Source organism: Lutra lutra, chromosome X (genome assembly GCF_902655055.1).
Source record: "Lutra lutra chromosome X, mLutLut1.2, whole genome shotgun sequence".
Classification (NCBI taxonomy): domain Eukaryota; kingdom Metazoa; phylum Chordata; class Mammalia; order Carnivora; family Mustelidae; genus Lutra; species Lutra lutra.
The window spans coordinates 16,364,638-16,389,471 of NC_062296.1; the positions used below are offsets into that span (position 1 = coordinate 16,364,638).

Sequence of the window (24,834 nt, forward strand, 5' to 3'; positions counted from 1 at the left end):
GGTGGCTGCTGGTTTTTGTCCTTCATGGCACTGAGGAGGTAGGGACTGTATTTTGCTATTACCTTTTGGAAACGTTCAGAAATAGAATTAGGCACATCCACTGGGACATCTGTTTCCAAGAACTACTTCACCTATTTCTTGACTCAGTGCCACAAATATGGGTTAATGCCTGTTATATACAGGATGCTAGAACAACGAAATCGATAACATTCTCTCACCAGCGAAATCCAGTTGTGCGTTTAGGCTATAGATGGGGCGGGGCGGGCGGCTCATGCGATGATGGCAGCTAAGCCTCCCAGCTAAAACTGTTCAGAATGATGCCTAAACCCAGCACCACGGTGGGGATTGCGACGTAGGATGGGAGCAGGAGCCAGTCGCGGTGCCTGTCGCCACAGCTCAGGGAAGTGGTCCTGAGTTGCGCAAACCACTATATAAATATGACTGAAGCAGGAAGAGCATACACATTTCCACTTTATTAAAATATTGCATAGATACAGAGCAGTTGGGCACATCCATTCTAAGGCACTGTCCTGGTTTGAATGCAAGTCCACAAGAGAGAAAAGAGAAGCCATTACATTCCGTATTGTTCATCTCTACATTCAGACTCCTCCCACGTTACGTGTTTATTGCTACTGGGATCTCAACGTGAACCCCACACTTATAGCAGCATCATACAGGGACCCGGATGACAAGAATTAAAGACACACCCTGGCTCTAGCACTTGGTATGATTTGGCACTTAATTCCAAACTCTCTTGCATTGTTCTCCATGTGTTTCCCAACTCTTGTTTAACTAACGATATTATAAACTCCTTATGAACCGGACTCATGGATTCATGTCTTTACTGGTTTCCATTAAGCCTGGAACAGGACTAGTTGGGCACATAGTAGTTGCCCCCGAAATATTTATAGTCAATATCACTTCCGAGAACTTCAATGGAATAGAAAAAATATAGATACTTTCCCTCATTCTTGATTAGGGAAAGGATGACTGGTATCTTCAAAAAGGGAAAATTCTTGAACGTCCTACCTCTTGTGTTTCGTAACAAGGAACTAGGCTGAATGATTATTTTCAGGTACCAACAGCTATAACTGACAAAGAGAGTTCTTCCCTTGTTACAGGACTTTGAGTCATTACCATGATTACATGAGAATGTTTATATAAGTAGGAATATGTGTGTGTGGTTATAAGTAAATTCCAGAGGCTGAGAATCACTGAGCGATGTACAAATTATCTCAAGTAGTGACCCCCACCTCCATAATGATGTGTGTATTACATAAAAAAAATGTATATATGTAGAGAACTTTTCATAACACCCTTGAAACAACTGGAGATAACTAGGCTTGGGAGCAACAAGACTATACTGATAGCTACAGATATATTTGTTAAAGACAGTGTGTTCCAAGGAATACTTGCAGGATACTAGTTCCGTGGGTTATCACTGGGTGTACATGACAAAGGGTTCTGGGGTCAAATAGGCTGGCAAAACACTGTGCCAAAAGAGGTGCTTTTTTCCACCTTTACCGGAGGGCCTCTCAGACACTCCCACAGGCTGATGGGCACTGTCAATCTAGAAAGTGGAGACAGCAGGGAGTCCTGGAGTTATTTGTAAAATATCTTGCAGAACTAAGTGCCCTACGACACACAGTTAGGGGGCCACTGAATTAAAGAATGGGTAAAATTTTAAAAGCACTGAGAGACACATTGGGTGAATACCAAAGGAGAGTACAAAGCAAAGGACACTGGTTCCTCAGTCAGTCTAAACTGAATCGGATTCTACTTATATGACATCAACCGTCAAATGGACTCTTCCACAAAGAGTTTACTTACTCCATGAACAAAAGAAATCCTCAAAGGAATACTCAGTTCTACGTAGCCTTACCCCAGACCACCAACTAAGCAGACTAGCAAACTCTGCACAACTCATAACTAAAGGTTAAAATCTTAATTTCCTTAAACATAAAAACTTCCAATGGACATAACCCCATTCTTACCAGGCACATGTGTTCCCGACACATTTTTTTCCTATCATTTGACAAAATACACTGTCTCCTTTCTTGCTACTTAGGACACATAAAGCTTTGAACTAATATAATTGCCTTTAACAATGACAGCAGAAAAATTCTGGGGCTGCTATAGGTGATACATTGATGGACACGGTTATCCATCATATTAACACTACCCTGAAAAGGACTGTCATCGATTATATGCTTTATGCTTTATATCTATGATACGGTTGGCCTGGGACACAAAACATTTCCTTGTCATAAAAAAAAAAATAAGAGACAGAATAAACCAACTCTGGGAACATTGCAAAGGTAGATGGATACTCTAGAATTCATATACTTTGGAAGATGGGGTTCAGAATAGTTTTTAAAACCTGTTCTCATAAGCTCAAACAAAAAGGTTCTTCCAAGACAAACAGGCTGCTTTAAGTTAGTGTCAATTTCTTTTTTTTTTTAATTTTATTTTAGTTAGTGTCAATCTCTGTGGCAGCCTGTTGCCTTTAACGATTCTCAAAGAAGTCCTCTAAAGTGAGTGACCTGGTGCATAATGAGGCCTGCCCTCTGTCTGAAGCTTTTAGAACAGTGACTGCACTTGTATGGCTTCTCCCCTGTATGAATTCGCAAATGAATAACAAGGCTGGGTCTCTGTCTAAAGCTTTTCCCACAATAATTACATTTAAAAGGTCTCTCCTCCGTGTGAGTTCTCTGATGCAAAGTAAGAGCTGTCAGTCTACTAAAACTTTTACCACAACTGTGACATCTGTGAGGTTTTTCACCTGAATGCGTTTTCAGGTGTCTTTTGAGACTCGATCCATGACAAAAGCTTTTCCCACACTCCAGGCATTTGTACGTTTCTTCTTCTGAATGGGTTCTCTGGTGGCCTATCAGGTGCGACCGCCGAGTGAATCGCTTGTGACACACGGTGCACTCATAGGGCCTCTCCCCTGTGTGCAGCCGTTGGTGTCTATATAGGTCTGAACTACGGAGGAATCTTTTTCCACACTCGGGGCATTTATGGGGTTCCTCTCCAGAGTGAATCCTCTGGTGCCCTGTAAGTTGTGACTTCCGAGCGAAACACTTCCCACACTGAGGACATCGGTGAGGTTTGTCCCCTGGACTCTTTTTCTTCTGGGGCCTGGGGTTGAGAGGTTCTTCCAAGTTGGAATTTTCAGGTTTCTCTCCTGCCGAGGGCTCCTGCTGATCTACCAGTTTTGTTAAATCTGTCTGTAGGTCCTCTGGGGGGCTCTCCCACTGATTCTCCAACGGTACATAGTCCTTCTGCAAAATGGGACCGTGGAGAGCGTTCCCCTCTAGAGTAACAATAAATGGGTACATGTTCTCCAGTTTTTTCTGTTTGGAAGTTTCGTCTTCATTTTCTATCCCAATCTCAAAACCTGAAAGAAGAAACAAAAACAGCAGCTGTCACCGTGTCCCACAGAGGAAAAAACCGTGAAGAAAAGTGAAGAGTTTTATTAAACCACCAGTAGGAAGGCAGAAACTTTGAGGAGAATCCCAAACTCTTTATCCTGATCAAGGCTGAATTTTTCTTTTTGCTCTTCTGTGGTATTCGCAAATAATTACTTACCGATCTTGGAATCAAGTAATTGCTTCATTTCTTTGGACTCTTGTAGTTCCTTCACCCACGCTTCTTCCCGAGGCTCCAACGGAAAGCTCACATCAAGCTTTGGTATTGGATATCCTGCCCGTAAGAAAGACGAGAAGCAGAACAGTTAACGTCACCAAGGTTTTTCCTCGATGGTATCTTGGACATGTGGCTGCTTAATGTCTACTTCCTCCCCAGTTAGAATGACTTGACCCCCGACTTCTTAAAAGAGTCTTTCTTTTTTAAAGATAAGAGCAAAACATGAAATTCAAGGCTACTCTCCTCTAATCTACCGAAGGGGAGTGAATTTTTCTGTGTTGAAATCAATGCACTAAATGATTTCTGTATCTATTTTGATATTCGATTATTCAGGTCGGAACCAAAACGGGAAGTAAATCTTCACAATGTTCTGGCATATTAAAACTGAGAAATGCTGCTCTTGAGTACCAAGCAAAGAGAGAGCTGAAAGTAGGGGTTATGAAACTTTTTACTAGAATAATTTCCATGGAGATTTTCAAATTAAAATGGAAAATGATGAAGCTGGCAATAAGCAAAAGCAGTGTTTGTTTCAGCCCAAGTCCAGAAGCGCACTCTCTTGAAATCAACCCAAACAACTCTCAAAGTGTTTCTCACTGCCAGTCTAAGAACAACTCGGACAAGAGAGCGCCCAGGGGGCTCAGTCTGTTGAGCGTCCCACTCTTGATTTCCGCTCAGATCATGACCTCAGGGTCGTTACATCGAGCCCCAAGTCACACTCTGCACTGAGCATGTAGCTTGGTTAAGATTTTCTCTTAAAAAAAAAATAACTAGAACAAGATTCTACACTACTGTTCCCTAGTGTCCTACCACCCCTTTCCTCACTGAGAGCTGCTGTGGCTTGTGTTCTCTTTCCACAACCTTTCCTCACCTTGCTCAGCTCTGGCGAAGTGTATTGGTCTGCAATACAGTGTGGGATGGAAATTGCTGATTTTAAATCTAAATGCAGGGGCGCCTGGGTGGCTCAGTCAGTTAACTGTCTGCCTTTAGCTCAGGTCATGATCCCAGGGTCCTGGGATTGAACCCCGTGTTGGGCTCCCTGCTCGGCAAGGAGCCTGCTTCTCCCTCTTCCTCTGCCTCTCCCCGCTGCTTGTGCACTCACTCTCTCAAATAAATAAGGTCTTTTTAAAAAATAATATAAATCTAAATGCAGGATGCTGTTTAAATATCAGCATTACGGCACCTGGGTGGCTCAGTCGGTTAAGCGTCTGCCTTCTGCTCAGGTCATGATCCTGGTGTTCCCGGATCAAGACCCGTGTCTGGCTCCTTGCTCAGCGAAGAGTCTGCTTCTCCCTCTGCCCCTCAACCCACTTGTTCTCTCTCTATCAAATAAATAAACTCCTTATAAATAAATAAATAAATATTAGCATTATCTTCTTAAATATTATCATGATTAAAATAACATTAGCAAGTTAATGAAAATTTAAGTTTCAAAACATGTCAAAACAGGAAGTAGACAAAAATACCTTATTTTATATTTTCATGGAAAAAAGACCTTTTAAGATTAGCACAAATGCATTTCAAATAAAATTCTGTTTAAACTCATATTGTTTTTGTTTAGATTTCAGAGCTGTGACTGGGATCAAAGGGTCATAAGGCATGCGTCAAACAAAACTGGGGGTCACATGGAAGGAAAGCTACAGTGAAGGAAAAGTGAGAGCAAACAGAAACTTGAAACAAGCAGAGTTAGCAAAGGCATACGCATAAAATACGGATTTATGACCTAAACGTAGCAGGGGAGATGGACTTCCAGCAAAGGACCAGGAGGAGCTCTGTGGACTTAACCTCTTGGTGAAACTGGTGAAATTATTAAAAATTAAAAAAAAAACTGGTCCTAAGGGCCTATAGCAAACCAGGAAACATCTTTTTTGGTTAATCTGCTAAAATTCACAAATAATAGGGAGAGTCTTAAGATTTTAAACCGCAACAGTGTCTTTAGTGCCTCTCCCAGCTCCACTCTAGATTGGCACAGCTAAGGGTCCGGGGCTCCCCTTCAGAGGGCTATCTTCCCAGGACGAGCAGGATGTCAGCACTTCTCATCCTACCCGCAGCTAACCACTGTTGATTCTCAAGTCCAAGCAACTGTGGCTGAGAGGCAGGGGGCTCCTTATGCACCCAGCCCCTCCCAGTGGCGAGAAGGATCTACCCCGGGTGCTAAGAATCCTACAGGACTCCCAGATTGCCCTTGCAAGGCAACTGTGACTCAAAGGCAGCGGTCCTATGCCTGCAGCGGCAACCCAGAAAGGCCTGACGCTGGGACCTCGAGCTCAGCTCCTAGAGTGACAAAGTTCCTGGGAGACTTCACCCACCTCCAGAGCGAGGGATCAGAGATTTGGCCTGGGGGGCGGGGGAGAAGCGGCCGTAAGTAAAACAGGCAGCTCCTAACATATTCGCACAGGAATGGTCTCATTTGCAACAGAGAGTGGGAACAGTTGAGCCTAAGGATACTCTCAAAAAGAGGAGAGGTTACAATGCAAGGCAACTGGAAAGAATCTGACAGATTTATTGACTATACACCCTGAACTGTAGGCTGACCAGTCTGTGGGAGAGAACTGGGGGGAAAGACAGCTAGAAGGAGCCCCCCTGGGATCAGAACAAATCTCAAAAATTGACCTCAGGAATTAGCCCAACACAGGTATCTGAAATGGACTGGCTTCATCTCCCAAGAGCTTATGCTCCAGAGCACTGTTGGAAACAGTAGAGCAATTAGTTGGCAATTAATGGCTAGGTCAGGTCAGAGAAAGAGACAGCCAAAGAAAACCCTGTAAAAAGTATTGTCATTCAAGGGTGACAGTGACTGTGTGCACAGCCAGGGCTGTGCTCCCTTATGAGCAACATCGAATGCTTAACATTTCAGAGTGGACTAGACCTCACTAAAATAATACAGCCATTTACCAAACAAATAAACAAATAACCAACAATAATAAGCCCTGGGGAGAAGAAAGAAGGACAGAGAATTGGTACAATATATTATCTAAAATGTCCAGTTTCCAACAAAACATGCTGAGACAGGTATGTGGACAGGAAAGTATGACTCATACTCTGGAAAAAAAAAAAAAGAGCAGGCAACAGAATCTGCCTATGTTAGTGACTACATACTAAATTCGACAAAGACCTGAAAGTAGCCATTATGAGTATGTTCCAAGAATGAAAGGAAACCATGATTAAATAAGTAAAATTGGATGACAAACATCACATCACATCAAACAGAGAATATCAATAGAAAGTATAAAAAAGCACCCAATGGAAATTCTGGAGTTGAAAACTACAATAACTGATATGGAAAATTCACTAGAACAGCTCTGGAAGAGATCTGAACTGTCAGAAGAATTAGTGAACTTGAAAATACATTAATAGAGACTATATTATCAGAAGAACAGAGGAAAAAAAGAACGAAGGGGAATTAATGGAACCTCAGAGAAAAGTGGGGAGCCACTCGTTGCACTAACAGGTATATAATGAGAACCAGGAGAGGAAAGAAAGGAGCAGGGGAAAAAAACAGAACAAATAATGGACCCAAACTGCCCAAATATACTGAAACACATTCATCTACTCATCTAGGAGGCTCAATGAGCTCCAAGTAAGACAAACATGAAGGGAGCTACAGACGTATGATAGTAAAAACTCCTAAAAGTCACAGAAAAGAAAGAAAACCTTGAAAGAGAGCAAGAGAAAAACGACTTGTCATTTACAAGGGAAGCCAAATGAAATTAAAAGCTGAGTTTTCATCAGCAACAGTGGAGGCCAGAAGATAGGAGGATAGCATATTCAAAGTGCTCAAAGAAAAATGAAAAATGCCAACCAAGAATTTTATATCTGGAAAAGCTAGCTTTAAAATGAATGTGAGAGACCCCTAGGTGGCCCAGTTAAGCATTAGACTCTTGATTTAGGCTCAGGTTATGATCTCAGATTCATGAGACTGAGCCCCATGTCAGGCTCTGCACTGGGCAGGAAGCCTGCTTGAGCTTCTCTCTCTCCCTCTGTATCAGGCCCTCTCCCCACACTCTCCCTCTTTCTCAAAAATAAACAAATAAATAATAACAAATGAATGTGAAATAACATATCTGATAAGCAAAAGAGGCTCAGTCAGTTGAGCATCTGCCTTTAGCGCAGGTCATGATTACAGGGTCCTGGGATCGAGTCCCGCATCGGGCTCCCTGCTCAGTGGGGAGTCTGCGTCCCCCTCTCCCTCTGACTGTCCCCTGCTTGTGCTCTCTCTCTCAAATAAAAAATTAAATATTTAAAATAAGAAAAACTGAGAGGGGGTGCCTGGGTGGCTCAGTGGGCTAAGCCTCTGCCTTCAGCTCAGGTCATGGTCTCAGGGTCCTGGGATGAAGCCCTGCATCGGGCTCTCTGCTCAGCAGGGAGCCTGCTCCCCCCCCGCCCCGCCTGCCTCTCTGCCTACTTGTGATCTCTGTCAAATAAATAAAATCTTTTAAAAAAAATAACTGGGAGAATTCATTGGTAGCAGTCTTGCCTAACAAGAAATACTAAATAAAGGAAGTTCCTCAGTCTGAAAGCTAGTGATTCCAAATGGTAATTCAAATACACACACACACGCACACAAAAGGGCACAAGTAAGGGTGATTATATAATTATAAAAGACAGTATATACTAATTTGTTTCTTTTTTTCTCTTAAAAGATTTTCAAAGCAATTTGTATAAAACAATATATATGTAGTACACTATTGAGCAAATAATCTAGAAATGTAATATATGAGAGCAGATGAGAGCAAAATGTACTGGGCTAAAGAAATGACTCCAGGGGCACGTGGGTGGCTCAGTGGGTTAAGCCTCTGCCTTCAGCTCAGGTCATGATCTCAGGGTCACGGGATCGAGCCCCACATCAGGCTCTCTGCTCCATGAGGAGCCTGCTTCCCCACTCTTTCTGTTTGCTTCTCTGCCTACTTGTGATCTCTATCTCTGTCAAATAAATAAATAAAATCTTAAAAAAAAGAAAAAGAAATTACTCCAGTTAATAACTAAAATCTACAGGAAACCCCTAGGGCTAATAATACATTATAGGTTAATAAAAAAATAAAATTAAATAAATAAATAAATAAATATATCTACAGGAAAAATGAAGAAAACCAGAAATATAAATAAGGTTAATATAACAAAAGCTATAATATCTATTTGTATTCCTTCTCTCTCTAGCTCTTTTAGAAGTCTTAAAATGACATAAACTAGTATCTTTAACAATACACAGCTGAGTTTCTTTTTTTTTGAGTTTCTAACATTTTTAATGTAATATGTATGATAGCAATACCACAAGAAGGGAGAAAAGAGAATACAGCTATATAGGAAAAATTTTTTAGGGGGGAGGGGCAGAGAGGGAGGGAGAGAGAGAATCTTGTTTTTTTAAGATTTTATTTATTTGTCAGAGAGAGAGAGAGCACAAGCAGGGGGGACCAGCAGGCAGAGGGAGAAGCAGGCTCCCCAGTGAGCAAGGAGCCCAATGTGGGACTCGATTCCAGGACCCTGGGATCATGACCCTAGCCAAAGGCAGACACTCAATAGACTGAGCCACCAGGCGTCCAGAGAGAGAGAATCTTAACCAAGCTCCATGCCCAGTGCAGAGCCCAACACTGGGCTTGATCTAGCAACTCTGAGATCATGACCTGAGCCGAAATCAAGAACTGGATGCTTCATCAACTGAGCCACCCAGGCAAGCCTGGAGAAATATTTCTATATTTCACTAGCAATAAATTAATGTGAGTCTAAAGCTGATGATGGTAAGATGTACGGCTAATCTCTAGAGTAACCACTAAGGAAATAACAACAAAAAAAAATGCTGAAACTTCACTTATGTAAAATGCTACATTCAAAATAATTACTTTTGTGCAAAAGAAATCAGCAAATGAAGGAAAGAGAAACAAAAAAGATATGAGACATACAGAAAACAAAAAGTAAAATGGCAGGTATAAATTACACCATATCAAAAATAAGATTAAATATGTATGGGTTAAACAATTCAATCAAAAGGCAGAGACTGTCCTACTAGATTTTAAAAATCCAGCTACACGGGGCGCCTGGGTGGCTCAGTGGGTTAAGGCCTCTGCCTTCACCTCAGGTCATGGTCCCAGGGTCCTGGGATGGAGCCCCGCATCCAGCTCTCTGCTCAGTGGGGAGCCTGCTTCCCCCTCTCTCTCTTCCTGCCTCTCTGCCTACTTGTGATCTGTCTGTCAAACAAAAAAGTAATAATTAAAAAATAATAATAATTTTAAAAATAAAAATAAATAAAAATAAAAATAAAAATCCAACTACATGCTGCCTATGGGAGACACTTTAGATTCAAAGATAAAGAGACCAAAGTAGAGGGATGGACAAAGATGTATCATGCAAATAACCCCAAGACCGCCAGAGTGACTACACTAAGAGCAGACAAAATGGATATCAGAACAAAAAAAGTTACTAGAGATAAAGAGGATCATTTTATAATGATAAAATGACCAATCAATCAGGAAGATAGAATGATTATAACCATGGTATTCTGAAAAACAGAATACCAAATGCATGATTGCAAAAACTGAGAGAAATAGTAAAAGCAATACGACAACTGAGCAATGACAGTTGGAGAATTCAATCCCTCTCTACACTGCTGGATAGAAAATTAGGCAGAAGGTCAAAAAGAGAAGACAAAAACTTACGAGCCAACTAAATATCACAGTCATTCATAGAACACTCCAACCAAGGGCGCCTGAGTGGCTCAGTTGGCTGAGCGACTGCCTTCAGCTCAGGTCATGATCCCAGAGTACCGGGATCCAGTCCGGTATCGGGCTCCCAGCTCCACGTGGAGTCTGCTTCTCCCTCTGACCTTCTCCTCTCTCATGCTCTCTCTTCCTGTCTCTCTCTCAAATAAATAAATAAAATCTAAAAAAAAAAAAAAAAGAAGAATACTCCAACCAAGAAGTGTAGAATATGCATTCTTCTCAAGTGCATATGGAAAATTCTCCAGGGCAGTCAAAACGCTATACCATAAAACAAATGTTCAAAAATGTAAAAGCCATACCCTTAGGCCATTTCTGCTTCCAAGCAAAGTGAACAGCCAGATACACCACTCGAGAAACAATGTTCTCGAAGGCGCCTGGGTGGCTCAGTCAGTCAAGCATCTACCTTCGGCTCAGGTCATGATCCCCGGGTCCTGGGATTAAGCCCCACACTGGGCTCTCTGCTGAGCGGGAGGCCTGCTTCTCCCTCTCCCACTCCCCCTGCTTGTGTTCCCTCTCTTGCCATCTCTCTCTCTCTCTGTCAGATAAATAAATAAAATCTTAAAGAAAAAGAAGTAACACTGATTCTACATAATGTCTCACTGAACAGAAGAGAATGCGATACTTTCCAACATTGTTTAATGGCATAAGGAAAGAAAAATGTATCGATGGAATAGAATCAATATTTAAGAAATATCAAATATCCTTGACGCGCATTAGCAACTGACTTGTTATAAAGGTACCAAGACAATTCCACGGGGAAAGAACAGTCTTGTCCACAAATGGTGCTGGGACAACTGGATGTGCACAGGCAAAAACATGAAGGTCCCCCTCCTCACATCACATACGAATGTTAATTCAGAATGGATCAATGACCTAAATTTAAGAGCTAAATCCACAAGACTCTTAGAAGGAAACAAAGGTATTAATCTTCATGACCTTGAATTAGGCAATAGTTTCTTAAATATAACATCCAAAGTATAAACAACAAAAGAAAAAATAGAAATTCTCCCTAAACACTTTCAAAAACTAGAAAAGGAGGGAAGACTTTGCCACTCATTCTATGAGGCCGGTATTACCCTGATAACAAAATCTGATAAAGGCAGGACCAAAAAAAACTATAGACCAGTATCTCTGATGCAAATGAATTCAAAAATCTTCAACAAAATACTAGCAAACCAACTCCAGCAACATATAATATGAATTATATACCAGGATCAAGTGGTATTTATCTCAGGAATGCAATGTTGACTTAACATTCAAAAGTTAAAGAAATAGGGGTGTCTGGGTGGCTCAGTCAGTTAAGCATCTGCCTTCAGCTCAGGTCACGATCTCGGGGTTCTGGGATTGAGCCCCCTATCAGGCTCCCTGCTTAGCAGGGATGCCTGCTTCTCCCTCTCCCTCTCCCCCTACTTATGTTCCCTCTCTCTGTCAAATAAATAATATATTTAAACAAGAAGTTAAGGAAATATACCATTACAAAAGAATGAAGAGTAAAAACCACATGGTCATCTCAATAGACACATAAAAGATATGTGACAAAATTCACCAGTTTCTTGATAAAAACACTCAATATTCCATGAGTAGAAGGGAATTTCCTAAAAGGAATCTATGAAAGACTCATAGCTAATATTATAAATAATGACAAAAGACTAAGTACATTTCCCCTGAAATAAGGAACAAGACAAGGATGCCCGGTCACACCATTTATGTTCAACATTGTATTGGGGGTCCTAGCCAGGGCAATCAGGAAAAAAAAAAGAAACAAAAAAAGATCACTCTGTGGAAGGGTCTTCTCCCAGAACTTGATGTGACTGGCTCCTTATTAATTCGGTCCAGCTCCAATGTCACCTCCTCAGAGATAACTTCCCTGACCAGAAATAAAACAGCCCTGTCAGATTTCAGTATCATCTCCCTGTTTTACTCTCTGACATTTACTACTTTGTAACATTATTTGTTTATAAGTTGGTCTCTTCCATCTAGAACGTAAGCTTTGTGAGATCAAGGACTTCACATCTCTAGGGGCGCTTGGGTGGCTCAGGAGGTTAAGTGTCTGCCTTCCGCTCAGGTTGATCCCAAGGTCCTGGGGCAGAGTCCGCTGCCAGGCTCCTTGCTCAGCAGGGAGCCTGCTTCTCCCTCTGCCTGCCGCTTCCCCTACTTGTGCTCTCCCTCTCTCTCTAATAAATAAATAAAATCTTTTAAAAAAAGAAAATAATTCCACTGACAATGCTATTTAAAAAGAATAAAATACTTAGGAACAAATTTAGTAAAAGCAGTTTAAAACTTACACTTGGGAAATTATAAAATATTATAAAACTGAAATAAGATCTAAATAAATGGAAAAGCACCCCATGTGCATGCATCACAAATTTAATATTGTTAACACGGCAATACTCCCCAGACTGATCTACATGTTCAACACAACCCCTGCCAGAAACCTAGCTGACTTCTTTGTAGAAAGTGATAAGCTGATTCTAAATATCATATGGAGTTGTAACAAACTCAGAACAGCCAAAACAATCTTGAAAAATAGAAAAGTTGAGGGGCGCCTGGGTGGCTCAGTGGGTTAAGCCACTGCCTTCGGCTCAGGTCATGATCTCGGAGTCCTGGGATCGAGCCCCGCATCGGGCTCTCTGCTCAGCAGGGAGCCTGCTTCCTCCTCTCTCTCTGCCTGCCTCTCTGCCTGCTTGTGATCTCTCTGTCAAATAAATAAATAAAATCTTTAAAAAAAAAAAAAAAGAAAAATAGAAAAGTTGAGAGCCATCACGCTTTCATGTTTCCAAAATACTACAATGCAATAATAAAGACACTGTGGTATTTCCAAAAAAATAGACATATTTTTTGGAAAGTAGAATCGATCATCAGTAGAATAGACATGACTGTCCAGCAAAAAGCCCATATACCTGTGGGCAACTGATTTTTTTTAAGTTTTTGTTTATTTATTTGAGAGAAAGAGCATGAGCGGGGGCAGGTTCAGAGGGAGAAGCAGATTCCCTGCTGAGTAGGGAGGCCCCTCCAACCTGGGAATCAATTCCAGGACCCTGGGATCATGACCTGAGCCTAAAGCAGAGGCTTAACTGACTGAGCCACCAAGGCGCCCCATCAACTGATTTTTGACAAGGGTTTCAAGGCCTTTCAATGTGAAAAGAACGAACTTTTTAGCGAATCATGATGAAACAACTGAATATGCAAAAATATATATAAATAGGGGCGCCTGGGTGGCTCAGTGGGTTAAACCTCTGCCTTCGGCTCAGGTCATGATCCTGGGGTCCTGGGATCAAGCCCCATGTCAGTCTCCCTGCTCAGTGGGGAGCCTGTTTCTCTGCCCGTCCCCACTGCTCGTGCTTTCTCTCTCTCAAATAACTACAATTTTAAAAAATATAAATATACATATACATATTATTTGGACCACTACTGTGCAACTTACACTAAAATTAACTGAATATGAATTGGGTTAAATGTAAGCTAAAACTATAAACTCTTAGGAGACAATTTAGGGGTCAATTTTCATGACCTTGTATTAGGCAATGATTTCTAAGATCTGACATAAAAAACATAAGCAACAAAAGAAAAAATAATTAAACTGGACTATCAAAAATTTTTTAAAAACTGTGCTAAAAGAACACAATTAAGAAAGTGAAAAGAAAGAAAAAAAAAGAAAGAAAGTGAAAAGAAGGGCGCCTGGCTGGCTCAGTCACTGAAGTGTCTGCCTTTGGCTCAGGTCACAATCCCAGGGTCCCGGGATCAAGTCCCACCTCTGGCTCCCTGTTCAGCAGGAAGCCTGCTTCTTCCTCTCCCTCTGCCTGCTGCTCTCATTCGTGCTCTCTCTCAAACAAATAAAGAAAATCTTTTTTTAAAAAAGAAAGTTAAAAGACAAACCACAGAACATGAAAGAATATTTACAAATCATATATCTAGTAACAGACTTTATCTAGAATATGCAAAGGTCATATACAACTCAATAATAAAAACACATATAATCCAATTTAAAAACAGGCAAAAACTCTAAATAGGCATTTCTCCAATAAATATATACAAATGACTGCTAAGTCCATGAAAAGATGCTCAACACCATTAGTCTTTGAAGAAATGCAAATCAAACCTCAATTAGATAGCACTTAACACCTACTAAGATGGCTAGAATAAAAATGTCAGATTCTTTTCAAGTGCACCTGAGACAATTTCTGGGATACAGACTGTATGTTAGGCCACAAGTTAGTTCCAATATATTTAAAAAATGGATATCATTCAAAGTACATACTCTAACCACAATGGGATGAAATGAGAAATAAAACAAAGGGAAAACTGGAAAATTGACTAATTTGTGAAAATTAAATAACACCTCTTACACAACTAATGTATGCAAGAAGAAATCACAAAGAAAATTAGAAAATACATAGAAATAGGGGCACCTGAGGGGCTTAGTGGGTTAAGCCTCTGCCTTCAGCTCAGGTCATGATCTCAGGGTCCGGGCTCTCTGCTCAGCAGGGAGCCGTTTCCTCCTCTCTCTCTGCCTACCCCCCTGCCTACTTGTGATCTCTCTGTCAAATAAATAAATAAAATCTTTAAAAAAGGAAAATACTTAGAGATAAATGAAAATGAAAATGCAAAGTACCGGGAATTTATAGTTATAAGTACTTACATTAGTAAACAAAAAAGATCCCAAAACAATAACATAACTTTATAACTTAAAGAACTAATAAGAAAAAAACTAAACCCAAAGCTACTAGAAGGAAGGAAGCAATAAAGAATAGGCAGAAATAAACAAAATAAAGACTAGAAAGACAATAGGGAAAATCAATGAAACCAAAAATTGTTTTTTTGTAAAGATCAATGAACTTGAGAAACCTTTAGCTAGAAGAACTAAGAAAAAAAGAGAGGCTCAAATCATTAAAATTAAAAAGGGAAAATAAAATAAGATGAAACAGAGAGGGAGGCAAACCATAAAAGACACTGAACTTTAGGAAACAAACAGGGGGAGGGGAGAGGCGGGATGGGGTAATTGGGCATTAAGGAGGGCATGTGATGTGATGAGCACTAGGTTATTTGTAAGTGACGAATCACTAAATTCCACCTATGAAACTAATATAGTATATGTTAACTACACTGAATTTAAAGAATTTTAAAAATTAAAGCGGCGATATTACCAATGATTCTACATAAATAAAGAGAATTATAAGAGTACTATGAACAATTGTACACAAACAAATTGGATAACCTAGATGAAATGGATACATTACCAGAAACACAAAACCCACCAAGACTAAATCATAAAGAATGAGAAAAATCTGAACAGACCTATAACCAGTAAAGAGATTGAAGCAACAATCAAAAATCTCCTGACAGGGACGCCTGGGTGGCTCAGTTGGTTAAGCAGCTGCCTTCGGCTCAGGTCATGATCCCAGCGTCCTGGGATCGAGTCCCGCATCGGGCTCCTTGCTCATCAGGGAGCCTGCTTCTCCCTCTGCCTCTGCCTGCCATTCTGTCTGCCTGTGCTTGCTCTCTCTCCCTCTCTCTCTCTGACAAATAAATAAATAAAATCTTTAAAAAAAAAAAATCTCCTGACAAAGAAAAGCCCTAGACCTGATAGCTTCACTGGTGGCTTCCACCAAACATGTAGAGAAGAACTAATACAAATTGTTCTTAAACTTCCAAAAAGGCACGTCTGAGTGGCTCAATCAGTTAAGTATCTGCCTTCTGCTCGGGTCATGATCCTGGAGTCCTGGGATCAAGCCCTGCTCTGGGCCCCCTATTCAGTGGGGAGTCTGTTTCTCCTTCTCCTTCTGCCCTCTCCCTGTTTGTGCTCTCTCTCTCAAATAAATAAATAAATACAATCTTCTTAAAAAATGCTTTTCAAATAAAAAAAAATGAAGGGAAGGAGACACTTACTAACTTAATTCTCTGAGGGCAACATTATCAATACCAAAGCCAGAAAAGACACTATTAGAAAATGACACACCAATATCCCTTACGAACACTGATTAAAAAAAAAAAAAACCTGAAAAAATTTTAGCAAATTGAATTCAGCAGCATATTTAAAGGATGATACATCACAACCATGTGATATTTGTTCCTGGAATGCAAGAATGTTTCAACATATGAAAATCGGTCAATACAATATGCCACATTAACAAAATGAAGGGAAAAAAACACATTATCATCTCAAAGGATGTGGGGAAAGCAACTGACAGAATTCAACATTCTTTCATGATAAAAAAGAGAAACACTCAACAAAATAGGAACAGAAGGAAACTACCTCCACATAATAAAAGCCATACAGGAAAATCCAACAGGGAACTTTATACTCAATGGTGAAAGGCTGAAAGCTTTCCCTCTAAAGTCAGGTAGAAGGCAAGGATGCCTGCTTTGGCCACTCTATTTAACACAGTACTAGAAGTTCTAGCTAGAGCAATTAGGCGATAAAAAGAAAAAGGCATTCAAATTGGAAAGGACGAAGTAAAATGGTCTCCATTGGAAGATGATATGATCTAAATTGCAGAACCCTTGAAGTTTCCACTAAAAAACTGTTAAAATTCATAAATGAATTCAGCAAAATACCAGGATACAAAATGAACTTACAAAAATCAGTTCCATTTCTATATACTAACAATGAACAATGAAAAATTCTGGAAACTATGAAAACAATTTCACGTATAACAGCATTGAAAAGAATAAAATACTTAGGAGTTAACTTAAACAAGTATGTGAAAGACTTGTACGATCAAAATTACAAAACACTGATAAAAGAAAATAAAGAAGATGCAAAGGAAAATACATCCCATGTTCATGGACTAGATAACTTGATATTGTTAAGATGTCAATACTCCCAAAAGTGATGTACAGATTCCATACAATCTATCAAAACCCCAAGGATACTCTTTTTTGCATTAATAGAAAAACCTGGGGTGCCTGGGTGGCTCAGTGGGTTAAAGCCTCTGCCTTTGGCTCAGGTCATGATCCCAGGGTCCTGGGATCGAGCCCCGCATTGGGCTCTCTGCTCAGTTGGGAGCCTGCTTCCTCCTCTCTCTCTGCCTGCCTCTCCGCCTACTTGAGATCTCTGTTGTCAAATAAATGAAAATCTTTAAATAAAAAATACATAATAAAGAAAAAAAAAGAAAAGCCCAGGAGCGCCTGGATGGCTCAGTCAGTTAACCATCCAGCTCTTGATTTCAGCTCAGGTCATGAGCTCAAGATCATGAGATCAAGCCCCACATCAGGCTCCGCCCTGGGCATGGAACCTATTAAAAGTCTCTCTCTCCTTCTCCCCCCAACCACTGTTCACTCTCTCTAAAAAAAAATTTTAATAGAAAAATCCATACCTAAAATTTATATGGAATTTCCAGGGATGCCCAAATAAACAAAAAAAAATTTGGAAAGGAAGAACAAAGCTCGAGGTCTCACACTTCCTGATTTCAAAACTTATTAAAAAGTGACAGTAATCAAAATAGGTTGGTACTGGCATAAAGACAGGCATATAGACCAACAGAATACAATAGACAGCACATAAATAAACCTTCATATGTATGTGGAAGTGATTATTAACAACAATACCAAGATCATTCAATAGCGAAACAATAATCTTTCAACATACGGTGCTGGGAAAACTGGATTATGCATGTGCAAATAAATGAAGTTAGAACCTTACATAAAAGCACATGCAAAAGTTAACACAAAACGGATCAAATTCCTAAAATTAGGACCTAAAATTATAAAACTTGGAAGAAAACCTAGAGGAAAAGCTTGAAGACATTGAATTCAGCAATGATTTCTTGGATATGACACCTAAAGTATAGGCAACAAAAGAAAAAAGTGGGCACAGAGTACTTCATGAAAAGTTTAAAAATTTATCCATCAAAAGCTTCAAAAGAGTAAAAAGGCAACTGACAAATGGGAAAAATATTCGCCAATCCTATCTGATATGGAATTAATATCCGGAATATATAGAGAACTCTGAATTTCAATGACAAAAAGCAAGTGGATTTCGCAATGCTCGAAGGACGTGAACTGACTTTCTCCAAAGAAGATATCTGAGGGGCGCCTGGGTGGCTCAGTGGGTTAAAGCCTCTGCCTTCGGCTCAGGTCATGATCTCAGGGTCCTGGGATGGAGCCCCGCATCGGGCTCTCTGCTCAGCGGGGAGCCTGCTTCCCTTCCTCCCTCTCTCTGCCTGCCTCTCTGCCTACTTGTGATCTCTGTCAAATAAATAAATAAAATCTTAAAAAAAAAAAAAAGAAGATATCCGAACGGTCAATCAGCACATGCTCAATACCATTAATCACTTGAGAAATGCAAATCCGAACTACCCTGAGAGGCCACCCCACACCAATGAGGAATGCTGCTATCACAAATCGGAAAGCAACAAGTGTTGGTGAGCATGTGGAGAAACCGGAAAGGTTATGCACTGTCGGGGGGCACGGAAACTGGTGCAGCCGCTGTGGAGGCTGCTCCTCAATTAAAAACAGAATTCCCGGGGCACCTGGGTGGCTCAGTGGGTTAAGCCTCTGCCTTCTGCTTAGGTCATGATCTCAGGATCCTGGAATCGAGTCCCGCATTGGGCTCTCTGCTCAGCGGGGAGCCTCCTTCCCCTCCTCTCTCTCTGCCTGCCTCTCTGCCTACTTGTGATCTCTGTCTGTCAAATAAATAAATAAAATCTTTAAAAAAAATAGAATTCCCGTATGATTCAGCAATTCTACCTCTGGTTGTGTGCCCAAAAGAAGTAAAAGTGGGCCTCAAAAAGGTATGTGCACACCCATGTTCATACAGGCATTACTCAGGACAGCTAAAACACAGAAGCAACCCAAATATATGCCTATGGAAAACAGATCAACAAAATGTTTTTTAGCCTTTACTTGGATAGAAACACTGACCCACACTACAACCTGCATAAACCTGAAGGACATTCTGCTAAGTGAAATAAACCAGTCTCAAAATGACAGATACTATATGATCCCGTTTATACAAGGTACATAGCGGAGTCCAATTCAGAGAGATGGAAAGTTGAATCATAGTCTCCAGGGGCTGGGGAGATGTGGAGTTTTTGTTTAAATGAGTATGGGGTTTCAGTTTTACAGAATGAAAGTCGTTATGAGGGGTGCCTGGGTGGCTCAGTGGGTTAAAGCCTCTGCCTTTGGCTCAGGTCATGATCTCAGGGTCCTGGGATCAAACCCCATGTCGGGCTCTCTGCTCAGCGGGGAGCCTGCTTCCTCCTCTCTCTGCCTGCCTCTCTGCCTACTTGTGATCTCTGTCTGTCAAATGAATAAATAAAAATCTTTAAAAAAAAAAAAAAGAAAGTCGTTATGAACATGGATGGTAGGGATGGTTCCACATTACAAATGTATTCTATACCACTGAACTATACACGTCAAAATGATTAAGACACCAAATCTTGGGATGTGTGTATTTTACAATAATAAAAAAAAACACTGAAAGGAGAAAAATAGGCTTCTTGAGCAGGGTCATCAGCTGAAGGGGTTCTGAACCCCACCTGATGTCCCCCACTCTGTTCCCAGCCATTCCCAGAGGGCACCCCTCCTCGTACTCCTGATCACAGTGGTCCGCTTCCATCTGGTTATCAGTGTTTCTAACCCAACCCCAAACCTGGGGAGCTCTCAAGCTCTCAAAACACGAACCACAGAAAGGAAGTGAACCCCTTGCCTTACCAGGGTCCAGGAAGGGCTGGCAGTCCTCAGCAGCTCCGTAGCCCAGCTCTGGCAGCCCTGCTTGGGGCATCCAGGCCTCGGCACCAGGGGCGTCCGGGGCAGGTCCCATCACCTGCAGCGGGGGCGACTCCAGGTGGATGTTTGGTGGTACATGCGCCGGGCCCACTGGTGCCAGCTCCTCCAACAGCATTTCCTGCCTATCGATCTGGGGGAAAGGGCACAACCCGTCACTCTCCAGTCGACACGGCACTGCCCAGGGACAACAACAGGAGCCACCCATGTGATTTTAATTTTCCAGGACCCACATAAAAAAAGATACTGGTGAAGTCGATCATAGTGACATGCACGATTTCACCCAATATGGCTAAAATATCGTACTTTCAGAATATAATCAATATGGACAAGCATTCATCAGACATTTCACCTACTTTCTCTTTCTGACTCGGTCTTCTGAATGGGAGGAGCATTTTATACTCACAGTGCATCTCAGTGTGGACCAGCCACATCTCTAGGTGCTCTTGGCTGGTGGCTACCGCACTGGGCAGTGCACAATGAGGCCACAGGCGGATAAAATCCGAGAGCAAGCCAAAGCCAGCAGACAGAGAAAGGAAGGGAACACCATGAATTCATTCTCTCCTGGGGGATGGGGGTGGGCGACAGGAAACTTTGGAAGACTCTGGCTCTGGCAGGCTACCTGCAGGGCAACAACTGCCCAACAGGAAGCCCTTTCTCCCTTCCGCCAAAAGTTCTGCCCCATGCCAGGGGACTCTGAGTGGGGGGCAATGGCGCCGCCACCAAAGGCTGATGCAGTACCATGGCAGGTGACTGTCTGAACTTAGCAGACGGAGATGGGAGTCTCATTCCCGGTGTGGAACAGCTCCGGGCCCCCACCAACTCTGGAGTGCCCCCACAAACTTTCATCTACAGACAAAGAGCCTGTCAATATCACCCCAGTATTCATACAGTCACGAAATATTTCTGCATGATTTAGCATGACTTGAATCTTCTGGGAATGCCCTACTTTGGACATCAGACAACCACTCTATCACTTATTGTTCAGCCTGACTAACACGTGTGGCCACTTGGGAAAGTCAGAGACCAGCCGAGCCAGTGGCTGTCGCCTTCGCAGTGAGTCTCTGCATAGACGTGAGCATGTGACAACCTCATGAGGTTTTCAGGTGCGGTCAAGCCCCAACGTGTGTGTTTGCACACTCGTTTGATGGTGACAAACTACATTCCTTTATATCTTTTCTGGGCTCAACTTCACTCAGATTGGCAACATCTTCTTACAAAGAGTCAGTTAAGGGGCACCTGGGTGGCTCAGTGGGTTAAGCCTCTGCCTTTGGCTCAGGTCATGATCCCAGGGTCCTGTGATCGAGCCCTGCATCAGGCTCTCTGCTCAGCAGGGAGTCTGCTCCCCCCAATCCCACCTGCCTCTCTGCCCACTTGTGAGTTCTGTCTGTCAAATAAATAAATAAAATCTTAAAAAAAAGAGTCAGATAATAAATAATTTACACTTCGTGGGGCATGTTGGTCTACTGTGTCCAGTTCTTGTATTAACAACCCTCTAAAAAGGTAATAACCAGGGGTGCCTGGGTGGCTCAATCAGTTAAGCAGCTGCCTTCAGCTCAGGTCATAATCCCAGAGTCCTGGGATCAAGTCCCACATCAGGCTCCTTGCTCAGCGGGGAGCCTGCTTCTCCCTCTGCCTACTGCTCCCCCTACTTGGTCTCTCTCTCTCTCTCTGACAAATAAATTTTTAAAATCTTTAAAAAATAAAAATTAAATAAATAAAATAAAAAATAAAAAAGGCAATAATCATTATTAGCTCACGGCTGCAGAAAAGAGGCCATGAGCTGCATTTGGCCCGCAGACCACAGAGCACTTCTCATAGCAATGTTTTTGATTTTGTGTATGGAAGCAGGTTACATTCTACATAAATTTCATTTCAGGATAGTAGAAGGTGCAGTACCAAATATTTGTTCCAGAACAGGAGTGGGGTTTAACAGCTGAGAATTGCTGAGCCATATCTGCTAATTCCAGCAGAAGGGAAAAATGAAAATCACTTCAGGGAAAGCACGGAGCTCACAACAGAAAATGTCTGCTCGAGTATCAGATGTCTCTGCTACTTCTTTTTGTCTCATTACCAAGATCCCAAACTCCTTTCTCACCTGCTGCTCTGGGATCTCCAGTTCTCTCTGTAAGTCTTCTATCAGTGACACAACTCTTTCTCTATTCTCTGGGCAATGCTCCCTCACCCAGGTCTCTATCTCCGTGGGCAGGATGGTTAGGAACTGCTCCAACACCAGCAGCTCCAGAATCTGCTCCTTAGAACGCATCTTTGGCTTCAGCCACTGACAGCAAAGCTCCCAGAGTTTGTTGAAAGCTTCATGAGGCCCAGCTGCTTCTTTGTACTGGAACTGCCTGAAGCGCTGACGGAAGACTTCACAGTCGGCATCATAGTCTTGAAACACGGAGCCCTGATTCAGCGAGGCCTGAATGGCACAACCCAGGGCCACCGCCATCGCCCCGTTCTGGCTGTGCACACTTTCTCTGGGGCCTCAAGTCTCAGATTCCAATGTGCTCCTCTCTTTAGGCGTCAAGGGGGAGCCACCCACAGCTGAGGACAGGACAAAACGAGAAAGGGGGAACAGCAGTGGTTACCAATGGCCATACTCGGCTCCCTTAACTTGCTCACTTTCCACCATGCCCTAGAGCAGCGGACCTTAATCTTTGTTGGTGATTTTGAGAATCTAATGAAGACCATGGAATCACTTCCTAGAAAAACACACAGACACATCGAATTCTGCATCCATTTTCCGAAAATTCACAAAATGTTCTCGACCATACACGGACCCTCTAGAGCTCCACTACCCGATATGGTAGCCACAGGTTCCATGGGACTGTTTCAGTTTAAATCCATTGAAACCGCACATTCAGTTTCTCATTCAAACTAGCCACATTTCAAGTGCTCTAAAGATAACATTGTAGAAGGTTCTACCGGACAGCTCGCTTCTAGAATTCCTTTGATCCAGGGCTAAGACCTCTTCCAATAAATGAGCCACCATAGATGTGCTGGCCTGTAAACTAACTCCCAGTCTCATACAAGCTGTCTTGTGCCTCCGAATATATACAGGCCACAAAAGAAACAGGGGAGCACTGATGAATGACCGTAAAGTCCTTGTGCCTTGCAGTGACCCATGGTCACCTTCAGCCATCGGCATCTTGGCTAGAGCCTCGCGTCCACAGGCTGCCAATCCACAACCCTTCATTCTTCTCCTCTCAACCTACATGTACTTCCACCAACAGTGGTCTGACCCTCGTCCTGTGATGGCAAGTCAGAGGGCTTTCTCATGACAACAACACACTGCCACAGGGCAGGTGACCAGCCATCTGGTCTGCACGGGTAACCAAGGACACTGATCACATTCATGACACTATGTCCCAGTGCTGTTCCAAGTCTCCCACATGTGGCAGGTCACGTGGTGTTCACCCAGAGCGAGCAGGTGGGGACTAGCATGATGTTCTGGGTACATATGAGCTGACTGAGGCTGGAGGCTCTGGAGCACTGAATAAACTGTCTCAGGTCTCATGGTCAATGCCAGAGGGAAATGGTGAGAAGGTTAGAATGAACAGATCTCTGCAACATTCATATCTAAAAATCATCCAGATGTTCATAGTGCAATGTCTGAGGTCACTGACTGGTACAGACCAGGTCTCAATACCAGTACCCACCCTATGCTATGGATTCTCCCTCTATATTTGCCAAGATGCCTCACATAACCGTCCTCTTCCCTGGAGTGGCACAGGGCAAAAAACACTCATAATCTCCCTACCTAGTCATCCCAAACGTACACCGTGACCCTATATCTTGACGGTAACCTGAACTTTTAGCAGCAGACGCATCCACATGTGATACCCTGCTCACTTTGTGACCCTAACACCCAGTTTCTCCTTAACATGAAAATAATCATAGCATCGAGTTCAGAAAATGCGGTGGTTGCAGCTGCGTGGAAGCGAACAGGAGCCACGCCTGGCCTAGCCCGGCCCAGAGGAAGCGCTCCAGCAAGGTTACTGCTCCCCACGACTCATCCCTAGAAAGCCTCCACGTCCCCGCCTGGGCACCGAACCCTCTTCTCTGGAAGGCATCCAGGACCTGGGCCGGCTTGGGCTGTGGACCCGCCCTGACCCTGCTCAGCCTCACAGCCCGCCGCCCTCCCCAGAGGGGCCCAAACGCTCCACCGCGTCCAGCGGGGCCCTCACGGTCCCGCCGTCCCTCCACCCGCCCTCCCGCAGGGAAACCTCGCTGCACCCCAGGACTCACGGCTTCTCCCCACACCGGCCCGAGCGAGCCCGCGCTCACACGGCCCACGGATAAAGAGGGTGTGTGCAAAGCGGGACTCGGGGAAAGGCGAGGAGGAACACGTCGCGGGAACGTCTAAAAGCCGGTTACAAATCGGCTGCCCGGGGCGCGGGCACGGCCCCCGCGCGCTCCCCACAGGATGTCCCGGCGCCCCAATGGGCGTTCTGGCCCGGGACAACCCCGGGAAGGCCCGGCCGGGTCGCAGGGAGCGGCAGCGGGGACCCGGGCCGGATAGGGGCCCGCCGCCCGTCGCTCGTCCACGCGGCCGCCGACGGGTCAGGGTTGGCGGCCGCCGTTTGGCTTAGCCCTAGCGGGATGTGAGCCCCGCCGCCCGCGCTCGCGCCAGCGCCCCAGGGACGGCCACGCCCTCTGGCCGCTCGGGGACTCACCGCCTCGGCGCCCACGGCTCTCCCAGGCTCCCTGGGGCAGCTGCGCAAGACGCAGGCGCGCGCCCGCCCTG

General features: G+C 43.2%; 1 protein-coding gene across 2 annotated transcripts; it reads right to left on the minus strand.

Annotated features, from left to right (window-relative positions):
* Positions 1-453: 453 nt before the first annotated feature.
* Positions 454-24,834, minus strand: ZNF449 (zinc finger protein 449). 2 transcript variants are annotated; one of them, XM_047715449.1, is made up of 5 exons: positions 24,764-24,834; positions 22,183-22,631; positions 20,013-20,217; positions 3,592-3,705; positions 454-3,400 (listed from the first exon to the last, which is right to left on the minus strand). In XM_047715449.1, the coding sequence occupies exons 2-5, from the start codon at positions 22,534-22,536 to the stop codon at positions 2,517-2,519; spliced, it is 1,557 nt and encodes a 518-aa protein (XP_047571405.1). In that variant the 5' UTR covers positions 22,537-22,631; positions 24,764-24,834; the 3' UTR covers positions 454-2,516. The 2 variants fall into 2 exon arrangements, with proteins under 2 accessions (XP_047571405.1, XP_047571404.1); XM_047715448.1 differs by lacking the exon at positions 24,764-24,834 and adding an exon at positions 24,336-24,733.